The following is a 22,634-nucleotide window of genomic DNA, read 5'->3' on the forward strand; positions in this document are numbered from 1 at the left end:
TAGACTTCGCATGGAATTTACACAAATAGCAACTTCGTGCTGGAAAGGTTTAATGTATGAAACTTAGATTGCTTTAAAGAGGAATACGGAGCAAGTATTTAAGAAATAAACACAACACTTGTCAACCTAATAATGGAAAATGCACCCTTCAGAGAGCAATTAAAGAACTTGATGACGCTTAAGTAATTTAAGAGTCCATAAATCAGTGATGTGCGACAGGCGGCCCTCCGAGTCTTTACATATAGCCCCTAGCTCCTTCCTGCTTTATTGTCACATTTGTTTGTTATACCTTGTGACACTTTTTGATTTCACATTAATATGTCTTCTGACATGTTCTTACAAACAGGTGTCTCTTTGACTGTTTTTATCCTATAACTGAGATTAAGAGAAGGTTATGCCTTTTTTTTTTTTTTTTTTTTTGAAGGTTAGAGGACTGTCCATGTGGCCCCTGGATTGTATCAAGTTTCCCATCGCAGCTATATAGCGGAAGGAGCTGAAAACAAATGTTTGTTTCTTTTTTTGTTTTCGTTTTTTAGATAAAAAATGTAATTCTTAATAACACTAGAAGACAGAAGTCAAAACTAAGGCTAGGCACATACTGGAAGTTTTTCAGCCAATTATCTGGCCAATCGCCCGCTAAACGACTGCTTGGCCACATTGCGTTAGTGTGTATAATCACATAATGAATGACAATCGTTCCAAAGTGCCTATTGTCGTTTCATTTGGTTGGTCGTACTGTTTAATAATCTTGTTCCAATCCCCTTCGGGTCATGTAGTGTGTATGCACTCACGATCACAATCTCCATAAAGTTTACAGAGTCATGGGGGTATATTTACTAAACTGCGAGTTTAAAAAAAAAAAGGTGGAGATGTTGCCTATAGCAACCAATCAGATTCTAGCTGTCACTTTGTAGAATGTACTAAATAAATGACAGCTAGAATCTGATTGGTTGCTGTAGGCAACATCTCCAATTTTTCAAACCCGCAGTTTAGTAGATATATCCCATGGTTTTTTTACAGCCGATGCCAGCATTGAACATGTCCTGGTGACTAAATGTAGAGTGTGCTTTAGATGGAACAGTTTGAAACGAAATATTCAGTCTCAGAATGAACAAACAGAGTCACAGAAGCTAATGAAATTCGTAAGGACATGTGGGTAGCTATAACAAGGCAGTTAATCGGTGTGACAGGAATGAATGAATAAGTGACTATTGTGCTGTCATTCTCTAAAAGACTAGAGGACCAGATGAAGAACACAGATCTGAAGGTAAATCGTGTCGTTGTGTATGCATGAATCGTCCGAGCGATCAGACCTTCAGTCGTTGGTAAAATCGATGTAGAAAATTCTTCAGTGTACCTAGTCCAGGGGTAGGCAACCTGCGGCTCTCTAGGTGTTTTGTGAAACTACAAGTATCAGCATGCTTTGCCAGTAGATAACCAGCAGATAGGTGGCAAGGCATGCTGGGATTTGTAGTTTCACAACACCTGGAGAGCTGCAGGTTACCTACCCCTGACCTAGTCTAATACACAAAGGACATGCTGACACTGGAATGACAACGGAAGGCATACATGATTGAATCTCCTCCCATTGCGTGGTTTAGTGCTTAAAGTGTGGAATCATGTTGGAGCCTCGTGTGTGACGTGTTCCTGCGTGATTTTTAGGGTATTACAGTACATAAAACATTCTTGATAGAGTTGTGAGCAAAAAAGTGTGATTATTTATTACCCAAACATCCCGCAATGTCCTATGGAACCTTGTGCTTCACTGAATCTACCACTATTCTGTCTTCTGTGAATGCTTTTGTCTTCCTCCCCAATAACGCTTATGTCCAACGAAAATGCAACGTGATGCTAAAATGTATTGCTGTAATGGGCAACAGCTAGATCACTATTGCAAGTGAAACTATTGACCAAAGTGGGAGGTGGTATGTACTACATGGTGGTAAAGGGTGTTCATTTAAAGCTGGCCTACCTGCTAAATGTTACAAACTTGCTTCTTCTTGTCAGAGCTCTAATTTTTAATACAGATCAGAGCTGTGTGATGCTGTGGAGGTACTGGTGGAAAAAATATGGCTGCATGGAATAGTCCCTGTGACTCCAGATAGGGAAAGTAGCAAGTTACTCGCATGTAGTTGGTAGTGCATTAATACTAGCGGTCGATTACCTCAATTGGAGAAATCTCTAGCGTTGTTGTAATTTTTATATACAGGTTACTTTCAAAACCGTACTTCCTTTTAGGTCGTGAATAAGGTCATGCAGTCAGAAAATCTTTTCATGTTCATTAGGGTTTATTAGCAGTCTGGATTATGAGGAAATAAACATTCTGGGCCTGATGCTAAGGCTAAGTACACACTGGCCTGATGATTACACGAAAAACCTACAAATCAGCTGACATCCGACCGTTTGGTCAGATATCGTGTGAGTGTGTATGGGGTGACTTTAGATCATTGTGTCACTAAAGTGCCAATCATCGTTTCATTTGGTTGGTCGTACTGTTTAACATTTTCCAAGCGATCATGTAGTGTGTATGCACTCATGCTCACGCTCCTCAGAGTCGTGTTCTTTTAAGCCGATACTAGCGAATGTCCCGGTGAATAAATCTTGAGAGTGCTGTAGAAGGAATAATTAATTTGTTTGTTCTGAGACAGAATGTTTCCATTCAGAGTCACAGAAGCGAACGAAATTCGTTAGGACATGTGTATAGCTATAACAAGGCGTTTTTAATTCATGTGACAATAGTGAATGAATATTGTGCTGTTATTCTCTGAAGACTAGTGGACCAGATGAAGGGCACAGATCTGAAGGTGAATCTTCGGACTGATCAGATCTTCAGTCGTAGAAACAATCGTTTGAGAGAACACGTCAGTCAGAAAGTTCTTCAGTGTGTTGGACACGTGTACGGGTTAATTTACGATAAAAATCCTCTTATATTTTGATTTCTGTACTGTACTGCCACAAAATCTTATGTATGCACGATCAATGAAAAAAAGCACCTGCTCCAGGGGTGAATTCATTATCAGCCAATCGGAAGTGGTTGCAGACAGTCCTCATAATTGGTGTGTAGCCTCTAGCAGGTACAAAAGATATGGCTCCTGACAGACATAGCTGTGTCTCCACGCTTGAGGCTGCATGCGCTACAGTTGCAATCATTTTGTTCCTGTTTCTCTTTCTATACATTTCAGAGCAGTTGAATGCTTAGGTTGTTTAGAAAATACTGCTTCCTCCTTAGAAAACAGGCGTAAATATCATTAGTTGTGCATGGGTGATTTTCCCACAGATGTGTGTATCTCAAGCTCTTACTAGGAGGTAGATTTTTTTTCTTTTCATTTCAGCAAAAATATGCTCTGAAATCAGGAATTGACTTCTGATCCTTAATGTCTTTTCTTAATTTATCTGATCCATTTGCTTAAGGAAAATGTTATGGAATAGTGACTTTAATAAGTGATACTACTAGAGATGTATATGAAACTTCCTGGGAAACCCAGGTACTGGACCCGACAGCTAAAAGATGTCCCTGCTAAAATTAGAATCTTGAATAAGATTTGTGTGGTTGACTTGGATCGCTAAGAACACACCACAGTACTTCTGGTTAAAAGTTCTATATATTAGAAAAATTCAAACTCAGAATGCAGATCATCCTAACTTTTCATTCTTGAACTTAGTTTCCTTTTATATGCTGTAACGAATGCTATATGAAAGTGTGTATACACAATGGGCCCCATGTTTCTCAGCTTGTCTTGAACACAGGGCTTGATCATAATGTTTCTGTTCTACTGTAAATAAAAGCTGTTTGTTTTTTTTATATCGCATAAAGAAATGGGGAACAATACAGAGCCTGGGAAGTAATACTGTTGGAGATTATATTTGCTTTCTAAACACAACTCTGTATTTGATTACTGGAAACTGAATTTCATGTTTGGGCAGAACTGCCACGCCATTGCAACAGCTATGAGTGTAGTTCACGCTTAATGTTAAGTGGCGCAGTGTTTAGCATGTCTGTCTCCATCGTGCTGGGGTCAACTAGTTTTATTCCTGACCAGGGCCTTATCTGTGTGGAGTTTGTATGGTCTCCCCGTGCTTGCATGCGTTTCCTCTGGGTGCTCTGGTTTTCTACCATCACCATCATCATCATTTATTTATATAGCGCCACTAATTCCGCACCGCTGTGCAGAGAACTCATTCACATCAGTCCCTGCCCATTTGGCGCTTACAGTCTAAATTCCCTAATGTAGACACACACTCAAACACAGACAGACAGAGAGGGAGAGACTAGGGTCAATTTTTTGATAGCAGTGAATTAACCTACCAGTATGTTTTTGGAGTGTGTGAGGAAACCAGAGCACCCGGAGGAAACCCACGCAAACACAGGGAGAACATACAAACTCCACACAGATAAGGCCATGGTCGGGAATCGAACTCATGACTCCAGTGCTGTGAGGCAGAAGTGCTAACCACTAGGCCACTGTGCTGCCCAAGTGGAGTGCTACCACACTCCAAAAACATACTGGTAGATTGATTGGCTGCTGACAAAATTAACCCTGGTTTGTGTGTATGTGTTATGGAACTTAGACTGTAATATATTACCTGGAGCACTTATCCCCACTTGATTGCAATGTCAAACTTGTTTCTTTTTTTTTTATTTTGGCTATACATGGTCACACCCCACCACACCTAATGGGTGTGATAATAGTGTTTAGGGAAGAACAGCATGTTTTACTTGAAGGTGAACATGTTTAACTTGAAATACAATTGTGGTGTTCTATTTTACTTTTCTACTTGTCTAGTAGTATTCTATGATAGATCTGTTTCGAACTAACAGCTGTGTGCGTTGTGCACTGAATGAGTTTGCCTGTATTAGCCAGACTACAGTATCCAATGCTTTGCAATTTAAAGCATACATTTACTTTTAAAAGAACACTGGAATAAAATTGTTGCCTTTTTTTTTTTTTTTTTTTTTTTTTTTTCCTTCAGATTTCAACTTTTAAAGTTTTATTTAACTTCTTGACACTGTAAAGTACTTTTTCTGTGTTTGGATTGAAAAGCCCTAAAGGAAGAATCTTCTTCTTTTAAAGTGGATTCTAGGTTGAAATTAAACAAAACAAACTATAGCTGCAAACTACTATACCTGCCAAATAAATCAATGGCACTTATGCTTATGTTTGAGGAAGCTTGCATAGTAAAAACACATTATTAACATTTACTTATATAAAATAGTGCCACCATATTCCGTAGTGCTTTACAATTGAAAATTACACTGTAATAAAATGAGACTGGGTATTGGAGAGAGACAGAGGTACAAGGGTTCTGCTTGCAAGCTTACGATCTATAGGACAATTGAGGTTTGATACATAAGGATAAGTGCTACATATTGCATATTGGTCCTGATAGAATGCTATGGTAGAAAATGCTTAGTGGGCTATGATGCAGACACACAGCCAAATTGGTTTCAAAAGGATCTCTACCATCTGCGCCTGTGGTAGTTGGGTTGTCTTGTGTGTTTGCTGCCTTTCGGTAAGATGCAGGAGTTCCCGTCCTGTAAGTCGAAATTTGTTTAGCATTTCCATGGCACAGTTTGTTGATAAGGTGATCGGTTAGTGTCTGTACAGAGAGATAAGACTAGGTACTGAGATATGAATCGCTTGGGCAATCTAGTCTGCCCATTGTTTTATTAACCTATGGTAACCTTAAACCTTATTTGATCCCTTATTCTTTATAAGAATATTCTTATGTCTATCCCAAGTGTGTTTAAACTGCTCTACTGTATTATCATCTACCACATCTGATGAGAGGCTATTCTACTTATTCACTATCCTTTCTGTGAAGTAGTTTTTCCTCAAATTTCCTCAAACTACTTCCCTCCAGTGTGAGTGCATGTCCTCATGTTCTAGTGCTTCTCTTCCTTTAAAGAATGTTTCCTTCCTGTACCTTGTTCAAACACTTGATATATTTGAAAGTTTCTATCATGTCCCCCCTTTCCCTTCTCTGCTCCAAACTGTACATATGCAGTTCTTTTAGTCTTTCCGGGTAAGTTTTGTGCTGTAGACCATGCACCATTTTAGTTGCCCTTCTTTGTACAGTTTCTAATGTATTTATATCCTTCTGGAGATATGGCCTCCAGAAGTGAACACAGTATTCTAGATGAGGCCGTACCAATGACCTATACAGTGGCATTATTGCTTCTTTCTGCTACTGATTCCTCTCACTATGCAACAAAGCATCTGACTTGTCTCTCTCATTCCTTTGTTACATTGATTACTTGCCTTCAAATCACTTGACATAGTGACTCCTAGATCCCTTTTTCTCCTCAATACTTTCCATTGTAGTGGCATTAATATTATATTTAGCCTTTGGGTTTTTGAGACCCAAGTGCATGATTTTATATTTTTTGGCATTAAACTGTAGTTGCCACTCTCTTGACCATTCCTGTAATCTACCTAGATTATCAATCATTTGTTCTACCACTCCTTGTGTGTCTACCCTGTTGCATATCTTTGTGTCATCTGCAAAAAGGCATACTTTCCCTTAAATACCATTTGCAATGTCTCCAATAAAGATATTAAAAAGCACTGGTCCAAGTACTCCACTGGTAACCTTTTCCTCCTGTGAATGTACTACATTTACTCTGTTTTCTATTCTGCAACCAAGATCTTATCCATTCCATCATCTTTGTTAAATAAACTTGAAAGCTTGGAACTGGATTCAGTCTGCGATGTGGGACCGTATCAAAAGCCTCACTAAAATCTAGATAAGCTATATCTACAGCACGTCCTTGATCTATAACTTTAGTCACTCAGTCAAAAAAGTCAATAAGATTTGTTTGACATGATCTCCCCCCCAGTAAATCCATGCTGTTTGGGATCCTGTAAGTTACTGGATTTGAGATATTCTACAACTTTTTCTTAAGAGTGTTTCAATCAATTGTCCTACTACTAATGTAAGGCTCACTGGTTAGTAGTTGCTTGCCTCTTCTTTGCTTATACTTTTGTGCAGTGGAACTACATTCGCTCTTTTCCAATCCTCTGGAATTACTCGGGTAGCTAGTGACTGACTGAATAATTCTGTTAGTGGTGTTACCAATACCCCTTTAAGCTCTTTTAGTATCCTTGGATGTATCCCATCTGGACCCATTGATTTATCCACTTACAGTTTTGAGAGCTCTGTTAGGACCTTCTCCTTTATAAATGTACTTGTATCTACCTCATTTCTATGAGTATACTTGCAACTTAACGGTGGTCCCTTCCTCGCTCTTTCTGTAGTGAATACTGAGCAACAATAATTAAGATGATATGCTATTACCTTGTATCCCTCAACAACACTCTCGCTCTGTCTTTTTAGTCTTTTTATTCCTCCTTTTTATTTTTCTTCTTTGTTTATATACCGAAAAATTTTTTTTCCCCCTTTACCCACTGACTGGGCCATATTCTCTTTGCATATCTGATTACCTTCTTAGCTTCCTTCATTCTAGCAAGATACACCTCTTTGTCTTCATTATTCTGAGTCTGCTTATATTTCCTAAAAGCCATCTTTTTTTCTTTCACAATACTTGCTACTTCTTTGGGTTTACCTGATTTGGGCTTACATTTTGGGGGTGCTTCTCCTAATAGCCGTTCAGGTGTTGGGGTGGTGGTGGTTCTGATAGATGTTATCTTGTTGTATTGTTTACCTTTGTCAATAATATGGGGTGTCTGGAGAGATAGAAGAGGGAAAAAAAAATGCTGCAGTTTTGTTTAGTAGTTTAGACCAGGGTTGTCCAACCCGCGGCCCAGCATGCCTGTAAATGTGGCCCAGAAGGAGTTTTGGTTGTGGCAAGGGGGCAGCACTGTTAATGGGAAAAATAAAATCCTGCAAAGAAAATACTTGCCTTGCGGTCACGTCAGCTGGTACTCCGGCTCCCTTCCTTGTCTCCTCCTCCGTGCGGTGCTCGCAGTGAATGTTGGGCGTGATGTCATTACGCCCGACATCCATTGCGGAGCGCAGCACAGAGGAGACACCCGCGCGAGAAGAACAATCGGCAGCACAGAATTGGAGAAAAGAAGAGAAGAGGACAGGAGAACAAGCCGATTAGTGAATAAAAGTCACCTGGTCCTGGAGCATCATGGACCTTATCTTCCTACTACATACTTCTACTTGTATTACTAATGGGGCATTATATAGTACTCTCTTTGGCCCATTATAAGTTGTTATCCCTTAACTAACATAGTGGTGTAATTAGCAAAACAGGTCACAATTTGGGGTCACAGTGGTGTTTATGTCAGGTACCGCAGGCCTGGTCAGGGCACCCTGATATACAATGCCTGGCTTAAATGCACTTTATTGATATTGCATCGAAACAATACAAAAAGTGATTATAGTATAATAACTAGAGGATTTTTTGAACAGGGCGATTGAAAGGTAAGTATAGGGGGATTTGAAAAAAAAAGTGTTATATCTTTTTTTTTTTTATATATATATATATATATATATATATATATATATATATATATATATATATATATATATATATATATATATATATATATTGTGTATATGTATATATGTTAACTATGTTTTCCATAGTTTTTTCGATGATCAGCTATCGTTATTGTTAGTGTATCTTATGTGCGGCCCAAATCAACTCGTCGTCTTCCAATGTGGCCCAGGGAAGCTAAAAGGTTGGACACCCCTGGTTTAGACTCTTAGCTGGTGGCTTATAGCAATATATTTTTTAGTTATCTTGTCAGTATTGCAAATGTCTATAGTTCTGTGGTGTTTATAGCATTTGTTAAGCGGCTGTGTAAATGGCTTTTGCAATGTTTATAGTTCCTAAATATTTCTAGCATGGTGTAGTTGTAGCGGGGCATGTCAGCTAATTGTCCCGCTCTATAGTTCTTTTGGGGCTATAGCTCAGTGTGTAGGATGTGACCAACCTGTTGTGCAGGGGCTCAGAGCATGGTGTTGCTGGTTTGTTGGGTATGCTTGTAAGTACAGGTGGTGCAGTGTCTAATGTCTAAGGTTTCTCTGCAGACAATACCTATCTTGTGATTTTGCCATTCAACTTGAGAGGTCTAGGTTGCATAAAGCATAAGAACACTGCAGGTTCATCTAAGCGTATTGCTGGTAAGACCAGGTACACACGCAGGAATCTAAAGCTTTGGGTATTTACTTCCGATGAGGCATTCGTCAACTAATCTCATTCTATCTGGACTTTGCCCTGCAGAGACAAACCAGCTAGAACACTGGTCACAGCTCATTTTGTTTATCAGCTCTCAAGTTCAAACGGTGCTGGATACAGTCTGACATTGCAAGACTGCTAGTGAAGTTCTATAAAGTTATGTCCTGTTTTGAGAACTTGTGATGCACTTCTCACATTAAAAATAGAATAAATATTATTTGTGGTGCAGTTAACCTCTGTTTCTAACCCGTTTTGTCAGGAGGTAGAGCAAAGCTATCTCTTCACAGCAGGTTTTTTGTTTATTTTTTTTGCCTATTTTTTTTTTTTTGTTTTTTGTTTGTTTGCCAATGGTGCAATTTTGAGCATCAGCTTCTCCTAGGTATAAGGGCTTAGCATGACATTCACGTAATGCGCTCCGATGTTACACAAACTCCCGTCGGGTCAAAGCCAAGTTATATAGCTAATGTTTGAACAATTACTTGATGCCCAAGATAGCATACTAACTTAGAAATCCTGCAAAGGAAAATGTACTCAGAAATTCACAGAAAATTACAGATAATTCTACAGCACTTATGCAGGACGCAAGGTAAACAATGAAAATCAACTAAAATTTCAGAATGATGTCCTTTTTTAGTATATTTTTGTTTTGTGTCCTAAATATTAATTTAGATTCCCCCTAGGAAGTTTGTGGACTAAACTCCTGTTGGTGTAACAGTGTTGTAGTATGGTATTAGCTGCTAATCTTGGGCCTAAACTGAGTGCACATAACCTGTTTTGTACTGATTTTAATACCACCTGCTTTGTGAGGATTCTTGGCATATAACTGTGTTTGTCACAGGATATTTAAGCACACTTTCTTTTCCTTTATTATGTTTATGGAAATACTAATGTACTTGCTGTGGTAGAGGGTGGTTTGTGTGTGGAGTCCCCCATTTAGTCTGAGGGAGGTGGGGGGGGGGATCCATGTGGTTTTGTTGGAGGGAGCTGTGATGAAAATGAGAAGGCAAGGGGATGACAGAGTTCCAGCGTGAAGTGTAGTGCTAATATGATTTTATGGTAAGGTAAAGTGGAAGGGGTAGGGATGATGGCTAAAGGGAGCCAAGTTTATAATGTAGAATTGGATATAAGATATACAGGCTGAAGAGGGAAGAGTTAGGTCTTTAAGGGAAATGGAAGATGAAAAGGAGTATAGTGTGGATGTAGTATAGTGAAATGGGAGGGGAAAAAAATAGGTTGCTAAAGGCGGATTAGCAGAGACATGACATAGAGAATGCAGAGTAGAGACCAGAATAGGAAGATTATTAGTAATAAATGGGGAGCAAAAGTGTAGAATGGATGAGTGCGGTCAGAGATCTAGGATGAATATACAAACTCAACTGTACTCCTAGGATAGTAAAAGAATGGAAAATAGGGTATAATATGGATGGCTGAGAATTACAGGTGAGGTGTATATAGTTAAATGCATAATTTCATATTTTGCTTTTGTACTAATAATGGAAGAAAACAAATTAACTTTACTAACTAAGCAATCAGACATAGATACAGATGGAGATAGTGTGTGTGTGTGTTCTCTAGCCCAAGATCAAAAAGATGGCTCTCGGGACTTGAGAAAGATACCACAATTGTCTCAAATTATTGCTGCCATCTAGATAAATTTATTATTTGCAGCCCTGACTGCTGTTGTTTTTTTGTATTATATTTTTTTTGTATGTAATTTAAGAGATTAACAGCAAACAAATGCAAATATCCATAGACACAAGGACAATGATTAGCATTGCTTCCTGTGTGAAGTTGATGGGGTCTTTGGGTACTTCCCACAGTCCAAAAACGTACTGTGTAAATAAACAGTGATACTGTAATGTTGACTTGATGCATATGTTCAAAATAATTATACTCTAAAACATGGCATGGTCACATTATCCATAACAACAAGACACTGAGGCTGCACCTTTTAAATTCCTAAAAAGCTATTCCATAAAATATTGTCTTCCATTCTTTATATGGATTAATGATCCCTATTTTTAGGTGTCTTCAAGCATAAACTGCTACCATACAATGTTTCATGTGAACAAATCGATGTGCAGACAAGTGCCATGTGTATTTCATGTATGTAGCTTTAAATGTTTAACCTAGTAACCATATCAAAAGCATACGTAAAATAGACTAGTTTCTTCTGAGCCAAAAAGAGTGCAAAGTTCAATTTTGCACAACACGTATTTAATATCTGCATATTTATAGTTATAGATATAGATATTTGTTGTTGTGTTTTTTGTCAAAGTACTATTCAAATTTCCATTTACTTGGCCACAGTTTCTTTTTGCGTTTTTGCATCCATTGGCATGTGAAGAATAAAATATATATTACTGTGAAGTCAAATTATATTTATTTTTCTACACATTGGTAGTTAATGGAGAGAGGCTTCCTGTGTTAAGGCTGGCAATATGGCATTTATTATCTCCTGCTGGTTAAGCTGTTTTAGCAGGACGATAAAAGTATACTATCATCGGCTATTTATATAGCGCCACTAATTCCACAGCGCTGTACAGAGAACTCGCATCAATCCCTGCTCCATTGGAACCACAGGGAGAACATACAAACTCCACCCAGATAAGGCCATGGTTAGGATTGAACTCATGACCCCAGTGCTGTTAGTCAGAAGTGCTAACCACTAAGCCACCGTGTTGCCACTTTATACTGAGGTAAGTGAAGATAATGTATCCAAGCACTGATAAATATCACTGAAAAACTCTGATTTTTTTTTTTTATTTTTTTTTTAAAATAAATAAATAAAAAAATCGTTCCTGTTAATATTTTTAAAACTGAAAATAATAAATAAAACTAGGGTTCCAAAGAGCACAGTGTTTAGCATTGCAGACACATTGCTGGGGTTATGGATTTAATTCCCACCATGGTCCTATCTGTGTGGAGTTTGTATATTTGCGTAGGTTTCTTTTGGGGACTCCTATTTCCTCCTACTCCTGTCCAAAACATACTAGTAGGTTAACTAGCTTCCAATAAAAAATGGACCTATGTGTGGTAAAGAATTGAAGCCCAATGTGGCTTCCTCACCCTCTGCACAATATAAAGTGCTTTGGGACCTACTGGGTGGAAGGCACGACATAAAGAAATAATATTTATTAAATTATTCCAAAAATGTGCAAAATACACTTATTTTATTAGTCTTATGTCCTCCCAGTACATAAGCCTAGGTTTTAGTGATTGGACTGCAGTTTTCTCGGCAAAAGACTGTTCGGTTAAAAGACTGTTCGGTTCACACACATGTGGATAGTTTGTGATGGCACCTCAATTAGGGAAGGAAATAATAAAAAAAATAATAAAAAAAAATAATTAAAAAAATGTTTAAGTTTCAACCTTTTTATTTGCTTTCTCACTACTGAAGTGACAGGTGTTTTCACTGAGGCAGTAACAGTTCTCTCCAAGGCTGGGCGCACACTACCGGGTTTTCACCTGATTATCTCCAGAACGCCACTTCTACATTTCTACTTTGACCACTGAATGAATTTATGGCAAACAAGAAATTGGCTTTTGACACTCACATCTGTAACTAGAAACTGACCCCCCCCCCCCTTTTTATTTTTTGCCCTTTGTCAGGCTCTATGGATGACCCACTGTTACTTACTGAAGTGCCAGTCCTCCACCTCTGATGGCATAGAGAGGAGATTAACAGTCAGTCATTCAAGTAACCAGGGTGATGCAGCACCTGTATGGTTCCCATTGTTATCTTACTCTGCCATTGTGACTCTGCTCTCTGTGCTATCAGATGCAGAGATCGCTGTGGGGAAACCAGTACACTGGGCGGATTCCAGAAGGTACATATGGTTATGTAGAATATGAGAGCCGGGTCAGTTCACCAGGTATGTTAATATGCCAACAGAAGCACCTACCTCAATGGTAGTATTGTTTTGAGAATAAAGCCTCTCTGCATATTCTGGGCTCAATTTAAAGGAAGTCCATTTTGTAGTGTAAAATATATGTGGTTTCCTGCTGCACTTGAGCAACAAAATGCATCTACATCTTGTGTATCTTTTAGAGTTTATGACTTTTATGGATAGGTGGAATGGGAATAGCCAAGCGTTAGTTAAATACAGTACTGTTCACGTAAGTTTTGTGTGCCTGTAGAGCAGCATAATTAGACGTGGAGTCATATCGGTTACGAATCTTAGAAGGCATATTTCTCACAGGTACTGGAGGGCTGTTGTAAAGATAAATGATGATGACCATTAGCAACACGTAGCCAAGGAACTATGTTGGGCAAATTCTGCAGTGTATATGCATGCACGACCATCAGAGTAGTCCGATCTCCATAGAGTTTAGAATTATGATCTTTTCAGCCGATGGGTATGACAGATGACGAGCACAAATCTGAAGGTAAATCTTGTAAAATGTGTATAGTGTGTACACATGAATCGTCATGCTGATCGAGACTTTCAGTCGTTGGTAAAATCATTAACTAAATCGCTTTGGAGAAATTTTCTGTAGTGTAAACCCAGCCTAAGGCTTTACATTGTTTCAGTGGATGTCATTTGCACAGTCACTTGATGTGTATATCAAAACACTGTGGCTACCTCGATAGTCTTGCCTGTGCATATTAAGGTCATACTTGCCAACAAGATAACTGTGATGAGTGGGTGTGGCAGCTCGAATCGTTCGTTTATGCCCCGCCCCCCTGCTGTTCTAATGCTGCAATTTGCAGGATAATACAGTTGGGAGCAATGCTAGGATGACGCGACTTGCTGTGAATTGCGTCAATAGCGACCGCCCCCCCTCACCCACCCACCCACTTCACAATAGAAGTGTATAGATGCAGGAGGTAATACTGCTCTTCCAGGAGAGCGCCTACAAATTCAGGAGTCTCTTAGACATTCTGAGAGAGTAGGCAACCATGATTAAGGTGCATGAAAAATTTGAATATATTCACTTAACTGATTAAAAAAAAGACCACAATTACGCAGACCTGCATCCATGTACAGCGTGGATTAGCACACATGTGCTCTGACATTATCAGAGCACTATGAATTATGCATGAGCTGTAGCATTCTAACCACGCCGAGCAGAAAATCCTGTCCTGTGGTGAAAGTTCTGTGTCTGCACAAGCCACGTCGTGCTCTAAAAACCCAGTGACTCAAATGTTGCCATGTAAATGTCATTAGTCAGAAGTAGTATTTTCTGAAGATCACTAGACAAGTTTGTGACCACTTCTGAATGCTGCAAGTTTCTGGTTAGAAAAATGCAGCACTCAAAATCCCCATTGTGTCATTGGTTTCCTAGTCCTTTGTCTGAAATCTGGTTTGTATAGCTGTTTGTATTCACATGCTCTATAGATTGCTTTACTGTCTGCTGCTTTGTTATCTGTCTTCTTGCTCTTTGGGTGTCCCCCAGTTTGAAAGTAGGTGGGGGGCATTTAACAACAAAGCCAATCAGATCCTCAAAATAATAGCAGACCAGAGTGTTTCAGGAGATGTGTGCCCACCTTGAGGGATTCCGTGACATTTACTACTCGTGTTCCGTTACTTGGCTACGTGGAACAGGTACAGTCCCATGATGTGGGGAGGTGAATAGAGACACAGACAGAGGAAGTAGCAGGGTTCCCAACAAGTGGGATGTGAGGCTCCTGTCACTCTGATGCAGGAAGATTGTGGTGTCAACCGCACCTCTGTGTTTCTTGCATATCAGTTGTTGTGCTCAGTTGTTGTTTAAACACCATTTCTCTTTATGTCCTAGGTGTTTAGGAGGTAAAAAAAGATAAAATGTAATAAAATCATCTGTTCCTAAATTAAAATCTGTACATTCTCAGTTTTAGGTGACTTGTAGAGCGTTCTGCTGCTTAAAAGACATTATCGCTTTATATTTCATATAAATGCTGCATTTTGTGCAAAATGTAGTACCTTTGATCTTCTCAGGTGATATCATAATGATCCTTGTTATGGAGATTCATAAGCCATCCCTGTGACTGCTAGGGCCATGCATTGCATGCAGATTGGTATCCATACCATGCTGATGTTCAGCTCCACCACCACCCTCCTACCCCCAGCGCAGAGGCCCTGCTCTCACCTGCCGTTCCCAAAGCTCCTGCAATCGCTGGCTTCTGTGTAGTCTGCTTCTGCAGGAGTCAGTGAGGTAGGCAACCTATGGTGGAGACTGTAATCAGACCTTTATTCAAATAGTGCAGCTCTAGGAAAGCCACAATTAACTATGAAATTTTTTTTTTAACTTTATTTTGTTGATGCTGTCCCTTTAAGTTACAGTACAATTGTATAAGGAGTCCGTATATATGAGATCGTGATACCTTTCTGTTTAATGATTTGTACATCATCTGCCTTTGCTGAAAAGGAGCCGTCAGGATAATGTCTTCAGGTGGCCTGTGTGTGCTGAGAGCTGAATGAAAATAGCAAATTGTATGACGATGGAAATGCCTTGCTCTGTGACGACTTTATCACATATTGCTACTAGCAGGACAATTTATTTTACTAGTGATGGCACCTGACTGGCATAAAAATATGGCAGTGTTCAGTAAGCAATTTCACTCGTCTTACGATTTTGACATGCATGGAAAGACTATACAGTTGTGAGTACTCTCTCTCGGGAACGGGACAAAAGATTTTGAGGGCTTTTTATCAGGGGTTGTGTCCAGAGATTGTTGGGTATATGTGTGGCTCTGTCCTATGCGTCATGAATAAGATCTCTATTTTGTGATGTTTGTTCCTGAAGCATTCATGGCTGTTATTCAATATAGAAATAAATTATTTTTGAAGCATTTATGAGCTGCTTTTACTGAACAACCCTAGGCTTGTGCTTAATTTGCATCTATGGTAACTACTCCCCTGGCTATATGAATATCGCAGATCACCCTCTACAGGCCATGCAATTAAATTGTTCGGCATGGTTGCATCCGTGAATTTTCACACTGCTTTATTCTGATCTTTAAGACTCCTTTTTCTGCAGTACTGTTGGAGAATGCATTGCAGGCACATCTGCTCTTATGGAAGGATTGCTGTATAAATGCTAAGCTATGTTTTTGATTGAGGCTGAGCTGATCAGTGAGGACCGTATTGTAGAGGTTTGTTTTAATGTCCATGAACTATGGGAGTGGGATTTCCTCAATACCGTATGTACTTGAATTTGATTCCCATCCACTACCTAAATGGTGATGACCCTTCCCCCTGGCATTCCCTTCATCTACCTCAAGAGTGGATCCATTGATGAAATTGGTATGCCACACTTACAGCGTAGGCCAATGTGCAGCGTAATACGTAAATATGCGTCATCCACAGGTCTAACTTAGTGACATGTTATCCCCTTGCATTGATTTATAGCATTAAACTGAGATTAAAGAGCCCCCTTTTACAGTACACGAGATTACTATAAACAGCTCATGTACTGATGTAATAAATTCCATGCATGTTTGACACTTATATTGGCTGCTTCCCTCACTTCTCTGTTATGAAGCAGATTACAGCCTCTGGTCTGAACAGAGTAAGTTGTTGTTGTCTTATTTCTCTTTTCCCCCAGCCTTACCGGACGCTATTGTCTTTATGAATCAGTTCTGTAAAACAGATTGTGCTATAGCATTTCTTAAATCCACACACTAAATGTTTATTGCCAGATGAACACAAAGCAATGCTGATTTACATTCTTGTTTTCATGCAGTCCGTTAAGAATCTGTTATGATCCTATTTTAATTAAGAGGAAAATGAGCACCAAAAGTATTTGCTCTTTATACTAGTTATCTGATTTTCTGTTTTGTTTCCCCCCTCTCTTGGCAGGTATGAGAAATGAGTATTGGAAGGAGAAGATTAAAACTGGTGGGGATCTTAATGATGGTCAATTTCTTCATTTATGTAATCGTCGAGGTATCGAAGAGCGACAGCCAAGACAAAAGTGGAAAAGGACAGCTTCTCCTACCCCATGGTAAATTCTGGAGGGAACACACGGCTAGCAGTGCCTATTGGAATAGAGAACAGCAAAAACTGGATAGATTGTATAATCCAATACTGAATATGCTAAACAATGTTACAGTGGAGGAGATGGTGGCTTCCAATGCGAGTCTTCTAAACTCGTGTGAAATGGACGCAGTTCTTCAGTCCGAAATAAAGGACTTTGAGAACTTACCAGATAGATTTAAAGACTTCCTTTTTTATTTAAGATGTAAGAATTATTCACTGGTGTTTGACCAGCCAGATAAGTGTAAAGACAAGCCATTCTTACTGCTGGCCATCAAGTCCCTTACGCCACAGTTTGATAGAAGGCAAGCCATACGGGAGTCCTGGGGGAAAGAACTGAAAGTACATAACATGACCGTTGTTAGGGTGTTCCTTCTGGGAGAGACTCCAACAGAAGATAATCACCCCAATCTTTCTGCTCTGGTTAAATATGAAAGTGAGAGGTATAATGACATCCTCCTTTGGAATTATAGGGACACTTTCTTTAATTTGACTTTGAAAGAAGTTCTCTTCCTGAAGTGGGTCAGTCACTCTTGTGCAGATGTCCAGTTTATCTTTAAAGGAGATGATGATGTTTTTGTGAATACCCATCAGATCCTGGATTACTTGAAGACGTTGTCTGCAGAAAAAGCCAAAAACTTATTTATTGGGGATGTGATCAAAGATGCTGGACCACATAGAGACAAGAAACTGAAATACTACATTCCTGAGAGCATATATGAAGGTTCTTACCCACCGTATGCTGGGGGTGGAGGCTTCCTGTATTCTGGTAATCTGGCACTAAGACTTCACAATGCCACATCCAAGGTCCTCCTGTTTCCCATTGATGATGTATATACTGGAATGTGCCTTCAGAAACTTGGGCTTGCTCCAGAGAAACACAAGGGATTCAAGACATTTGATATAGAGGAGAAACACAAGAATAACATTTGTTCCTATTCAAACTTAATTTTAGTCCATCCTAGAAAGCCTCAAGAAATGATTAAGATTTGGTCCCGGTTGCAAGACTCTAGTTTAAACTGTTAGGAGAGGGACTACGTGGATAAGGTCTATGCCTTGCAGAATGATTTATATTTTTGCACTGCTGATGTTGTGAGGACTTGTGCTGTTAGTACACGTCACACTGAATGTTTCCAGAGACTGACTGAATCCAGTCTTTGCTAGCCTGAAGTCTGTAAATAGATATTGTTTTCATGTGTGTTTTTGAGCTTTGTTTTGTATTTTCTATTTCATTTGTTTTTCTTGTTCTTGAAGTAGTCAGTCTTAAATTATGTCTTGAAAATAAATTGTATAAACATATTTTTCAGAAGCTTTTAAACACGCACATTTAAAAAAAATTATATATATGTATAGCATATGCATTTTAATGGGATCAAAGTCTGGTCAACTCTTATCTGGTCCAATTGCTGAGAAGCGGTAGGATTTGAAGACTACTCATATTTCGTGAGTTTGGACGTCCTTACTGCAGTATATCTATAACCTACTGCTTTATTTAAAGTGGCATATGTGCTTTCTTATATGCACAGCTGGGTCTTGTTAAAACATGTGATTATGCCCCGTGAGGCAATGCTTATGACTTTGCATTTGTTCATATAAATGTTTCCCTGTGTTATATCACCAACTGTTACTTTTAAGAAGCACATTTTATTTTTATTTCATTTTTTTGGGGGGTGGATAAAATTGCATTCTGGTGCATCTTACTTCAGTAGCACCCTTACTAGCCAGGGGTATCGTGGGAATTAAGTTTGCAATGTGCATGCTATCCACAAAAGGTGTAGATAGTGTTTTGATCACCCTTGTAGCATGATAACTTGATCCAGTTCTTCACCAGTGGCCTTTATAAGTGTACTTGTCTAATGTTTAATGGGAAGTGTTAGAACATATCAATATAATCTAGTGACCTGCACACCCTGGGTGTAAAATGGCAGGCAGTGCATATTGCCTCTGTAGCCAAAATACCCTGTGTTGTCTTGTTTAAGCCACCTGTTTGTTATTCCTGGGGAATTTCTACTGGGTTTGTTGTTGTTTTTTTACAGGGCATTTAAATAGCCATTTTTCATATCCTTTTCAACAATATAGGCTTCTGTCTTGAAGAATGACCATAAATCTGCTTGTTTGCACACCCTTAAGTGATAATACCTCTGATCATCCAAATTTCAAGAGGCCCCAAAATATTTAATATCTAAATCTTATGGAAGAATTAAATTCTGTGCAAAGCTCTGTTTGAGACATGTGCCATGTGCCGATACACTCATTTCTGGGTTCTACGTTATCCATACCATCGTTGATTTTCCTGTGCACCTCCTAAGAGGTGCAGGAAAAATTGGGGAAGATACACGGAGTGCCTTTACAGACCATTCCAGAGCCACTTCTTGGCACATCGCCAAGAATTGAATTCCAACCTTAGTTGTTGGTCTGTAGTTAACAAAAGCAATTCATAAATTAAATCTGTACATTATTTAGGGTTAGCATAGCCACTTAATAAGTGTACAGTCCCCGAACTATATTATATTTCCTGATAATTGGGTTAGTATCTTTAAGAAGCTGATTTGGGATTATCATGTTCCTTTAATAATCGGGGACCAATCTCACTAGTCAGTAAAGAGGACAATCTAATAGACTATGCATTTTGTGTCTTTAGCATATCGATTCCACTAAATCCTTCACTATGATGCACCTCAAATTAATTCCACGCCTTCTGTATAGAAGGACTCATTCCCACCTACTCAGCGGACTGCTTTTACATTTTGTTGCACATGGGTGAATGCAAGAAATACAGAAGGAAGTGGAAGTTATCATAGGAGTTGTTGTAACCTGCTACACACACAGAGATCTGTATTATGTGTTCACATAAGACTGCATGGAGATGGAACATACATCATCAAATGAAGAAACTCAGGGTAGCAAAGCTCCTCTACAATCATCAGAACACGCACAATAACGTTTTTAGGTCGTGGAAATCTCCCAAAATCCTTCCTAATAGAATGAAGGGAGATTGTGCTTTTTCTGATGCCTGCCTAAGTCGGTTATTTGTTGTCCTAGTTGGGTTTTATTTGAGATGCATCACACAAAAAAAGTTTAGCATGAATGTACATTATGGATTATCCAGTTCTATGTATTTCATGCATTTATCTCCAAAATATGGAAAGCAGTGCTCTATTCTGTTGTCATAGAAAGTGGTTATGAATCAGGTCCAAATAAAATTTATTTTAAAAGAAACTGGTTTACATGTGGTGAACATTATGTTTACAAGGGCATGAATACTAATTAAAGAAGGGATGTTCAATATAAGTGGTGGGAAACACCCCTTATGTCTTGCTAACCCCCCCCCAAAGTAGCAAATGGTAGCTGGATGAATTTTATAGAATAGGTTCTTTTATGAACTATTGAATCGATCCAGATGGGGACATACTATGACCTGAGATTTTATTATTGGATACTTGAAGAGAGCACCTAAAGATTGCAGCTTATACAAAAGTGGACAACCGATTAAAAAAAGAAACAAACAAACCTGAAACAAGTACACTATACTTAACATTTTATTTAAATGTAGTGGCATATTTGTCTGTAGAATGTATATTGGTTCATGGAATCGGCAGGGGTAGATGTTGCTTGCTACACAATATTTATCTAAATGACTATGTTATATCACATGAAAATGTATATTTATTATACTGTCAAAACATGCATTTTTAACAAATATCTATTTTTCTATCCAGACTGAATTGCTGTTATTTTGCAGAAAGCTTCCATGGTAGTCCATGATGTTTCCTAATTCATAAGCTATACAATGTACAATAGGATGCAGGAGGTTTTTGTGTTCTCGTTTGTCCATTATGGAGAAAAAGTTCTCTTTTGATTTTTGTTTTTACAACTTCCAAAAGATATTCTTTTTGTGAGTAGCAATCACTTTCCGTCAAAGTATTTTTTTTGTGTACAGTGTGTTTTTATTATAACTACTGAGCTCATTAAAAAACAGGGTTTAGGGTATATATTTGTTTTATAATAGTCTGTGTCCATATTATTATTTTTCACATATTTTATTGCACTTTCCTAGAAGGTTTTTTTTTTTTTTTTTTTAATAAAATGAAGTTATAATTCTGAAACTTGAAGGATTCATGTTAGTCCCACCGCCTCCTTGTTCCCCTGATTATAAAAATAAAAATGTTTAAATGTTGGCTCCTGATGTCTTTTTAGTTAGCAATACCTGTGTTTTATTTATTGAAATGTAAAAACCAGTTTCCTATATGTGTGTATAACATTATTTGTACACAATGTTTTCAGTTGAATATTAAACAAACCATTAATTGGCTGTAATCTTGAGTTGGAACTTAGTTAATAAAGGCTAATTTTTTATTTATTTATTTTTTCTCCCCGCTGAAGTCAAACATTGTATTTATATTTGGTCTTGTTATACCTGGTATGGGAATGACCTGCAGTGTGGCATTGTGTATTTGATCTCTGTCTCTTGTGCCCAGAGCAGGTAACCTGTGACACTTCACCTGTATAGTCAAAGTAATGCAATATTCAAACTATGATACTTGTCTGTGAAAGAACATATAGGTGGAGCTTTAAGTTTTATATTCGTTCAGACACTTGCACCATCCCTTTCTGCTTCACAATATCAAAACAACTATTGAAAGAGCCAACAATGCCCTTAGACCTAAACACAATTGACTGACCCCTACCCACTCCCCCTTTCCCAGAGATGCTATTCTGAAATTTGTTATATTTAAAACCAACAAATAATTCCAACTTTCTCCTTTTTTGAGGGCTCTAGACTCCAGGGGGTATATTTACTAATATGCGGGTTTAGTGCATTCTTTAAAGTGACAGCTGGAATGTGATTGGTTGCTATATGCAACATCTCCACTTTTCAGACGTGTAGTCTAGTTCATCATCAACATTTATATAGTGCCAGCAAATTCCGTAGCGCTTTACAATTGGGAACAAACATTAATAAAACAATACTGGGTAACACATACAGACAGAGAGGTAAAAGGACCCTGCTCGCAAGCTTACAATTTATGGGACAATGGGAGTTTGAAACACAGGGGCATGTGATACATCATATTGCACATTGAATGCAAAGGTAAAAGTATTGAGTGGGCTGTGTGGTCAGTCACACAACAATGTTGGTCAGAGTATTGTTGTCTTGTGTTAGCTGTGTAGAGGTTGGTAATAGGGTAACCTAGGGTGATTAAGATTCTGGTTGAGGAATATCATAAGCTTGCCTGAAGAGGTGGGTTTTCAGAGAATGTTTGAAGACTAGAAAAAAGTTACTGTGAGGGAATTCCACAAAGTGGGTGCAGCCTGAAAAAAGTCCTGTAACCGAGAATGGGAGGATGTGATGAGAGTGGAAGAGAGACACAGATCTTGTGCAGAATGGAGGTGTCGAGGTGGGAGATGTAGGTCGGTACATTTTTGTAGACGGCCTTGTATGTTAGTAGAAGAATTTTATATTTAATTTGTTGAAATACAGTCAAGCTAGAGACTGACAGAGTGGCTCAGCAGAGGAAGAA

General features: G+C 38.6%; 1 protein-coding gene across 1 annotated transcript in view; it reads left to right on the forward strand.

Moving 5' to 3' along the window:
* B3GNT2 (UDP-GlcNAc:betaGal beta-1,3-N-acetylglucosaminyltransferase 2) overlaps nucleotides 1-21,472 on the forward strand; it is a 36,931-nt gene extending 15,459 nt beyond the window's left edge. Inside the window, exon 2 of the mRNA XM_075203879.1 lies at nucleotides 16,936-21,472. Coding sequence (XP_075059980.1) covers nucleotides 16,945-18,138 — 1,194 coding nt within the window. The 5' untranslated portion in view covers nucleotides 16,936-16,944 and the 3' untranslated portion in view covers nucleotides 18,139-21,472. The remainder of the gene's footprint in view (nucleotides 1-16,935) is intronic.
* Nucleotides 21,473-22,634: the final 1,162 nt, after the last annotated feature.

Source organism: Mixophyes fleayi, chromosome 3 (genome assembly GCF_038048845.1).
Source record: "Mixophyes fleayi isolate aMixFle1 chromosome 3, aMixFle1.hap1, whole genome shotgun sequence".
Lineage (NCBI taxonomy): Eukaryota > Metazoa > Chordata > Amphibia > Anura > Limnodynastidae > Mixophyes > Mixophyes fleayi.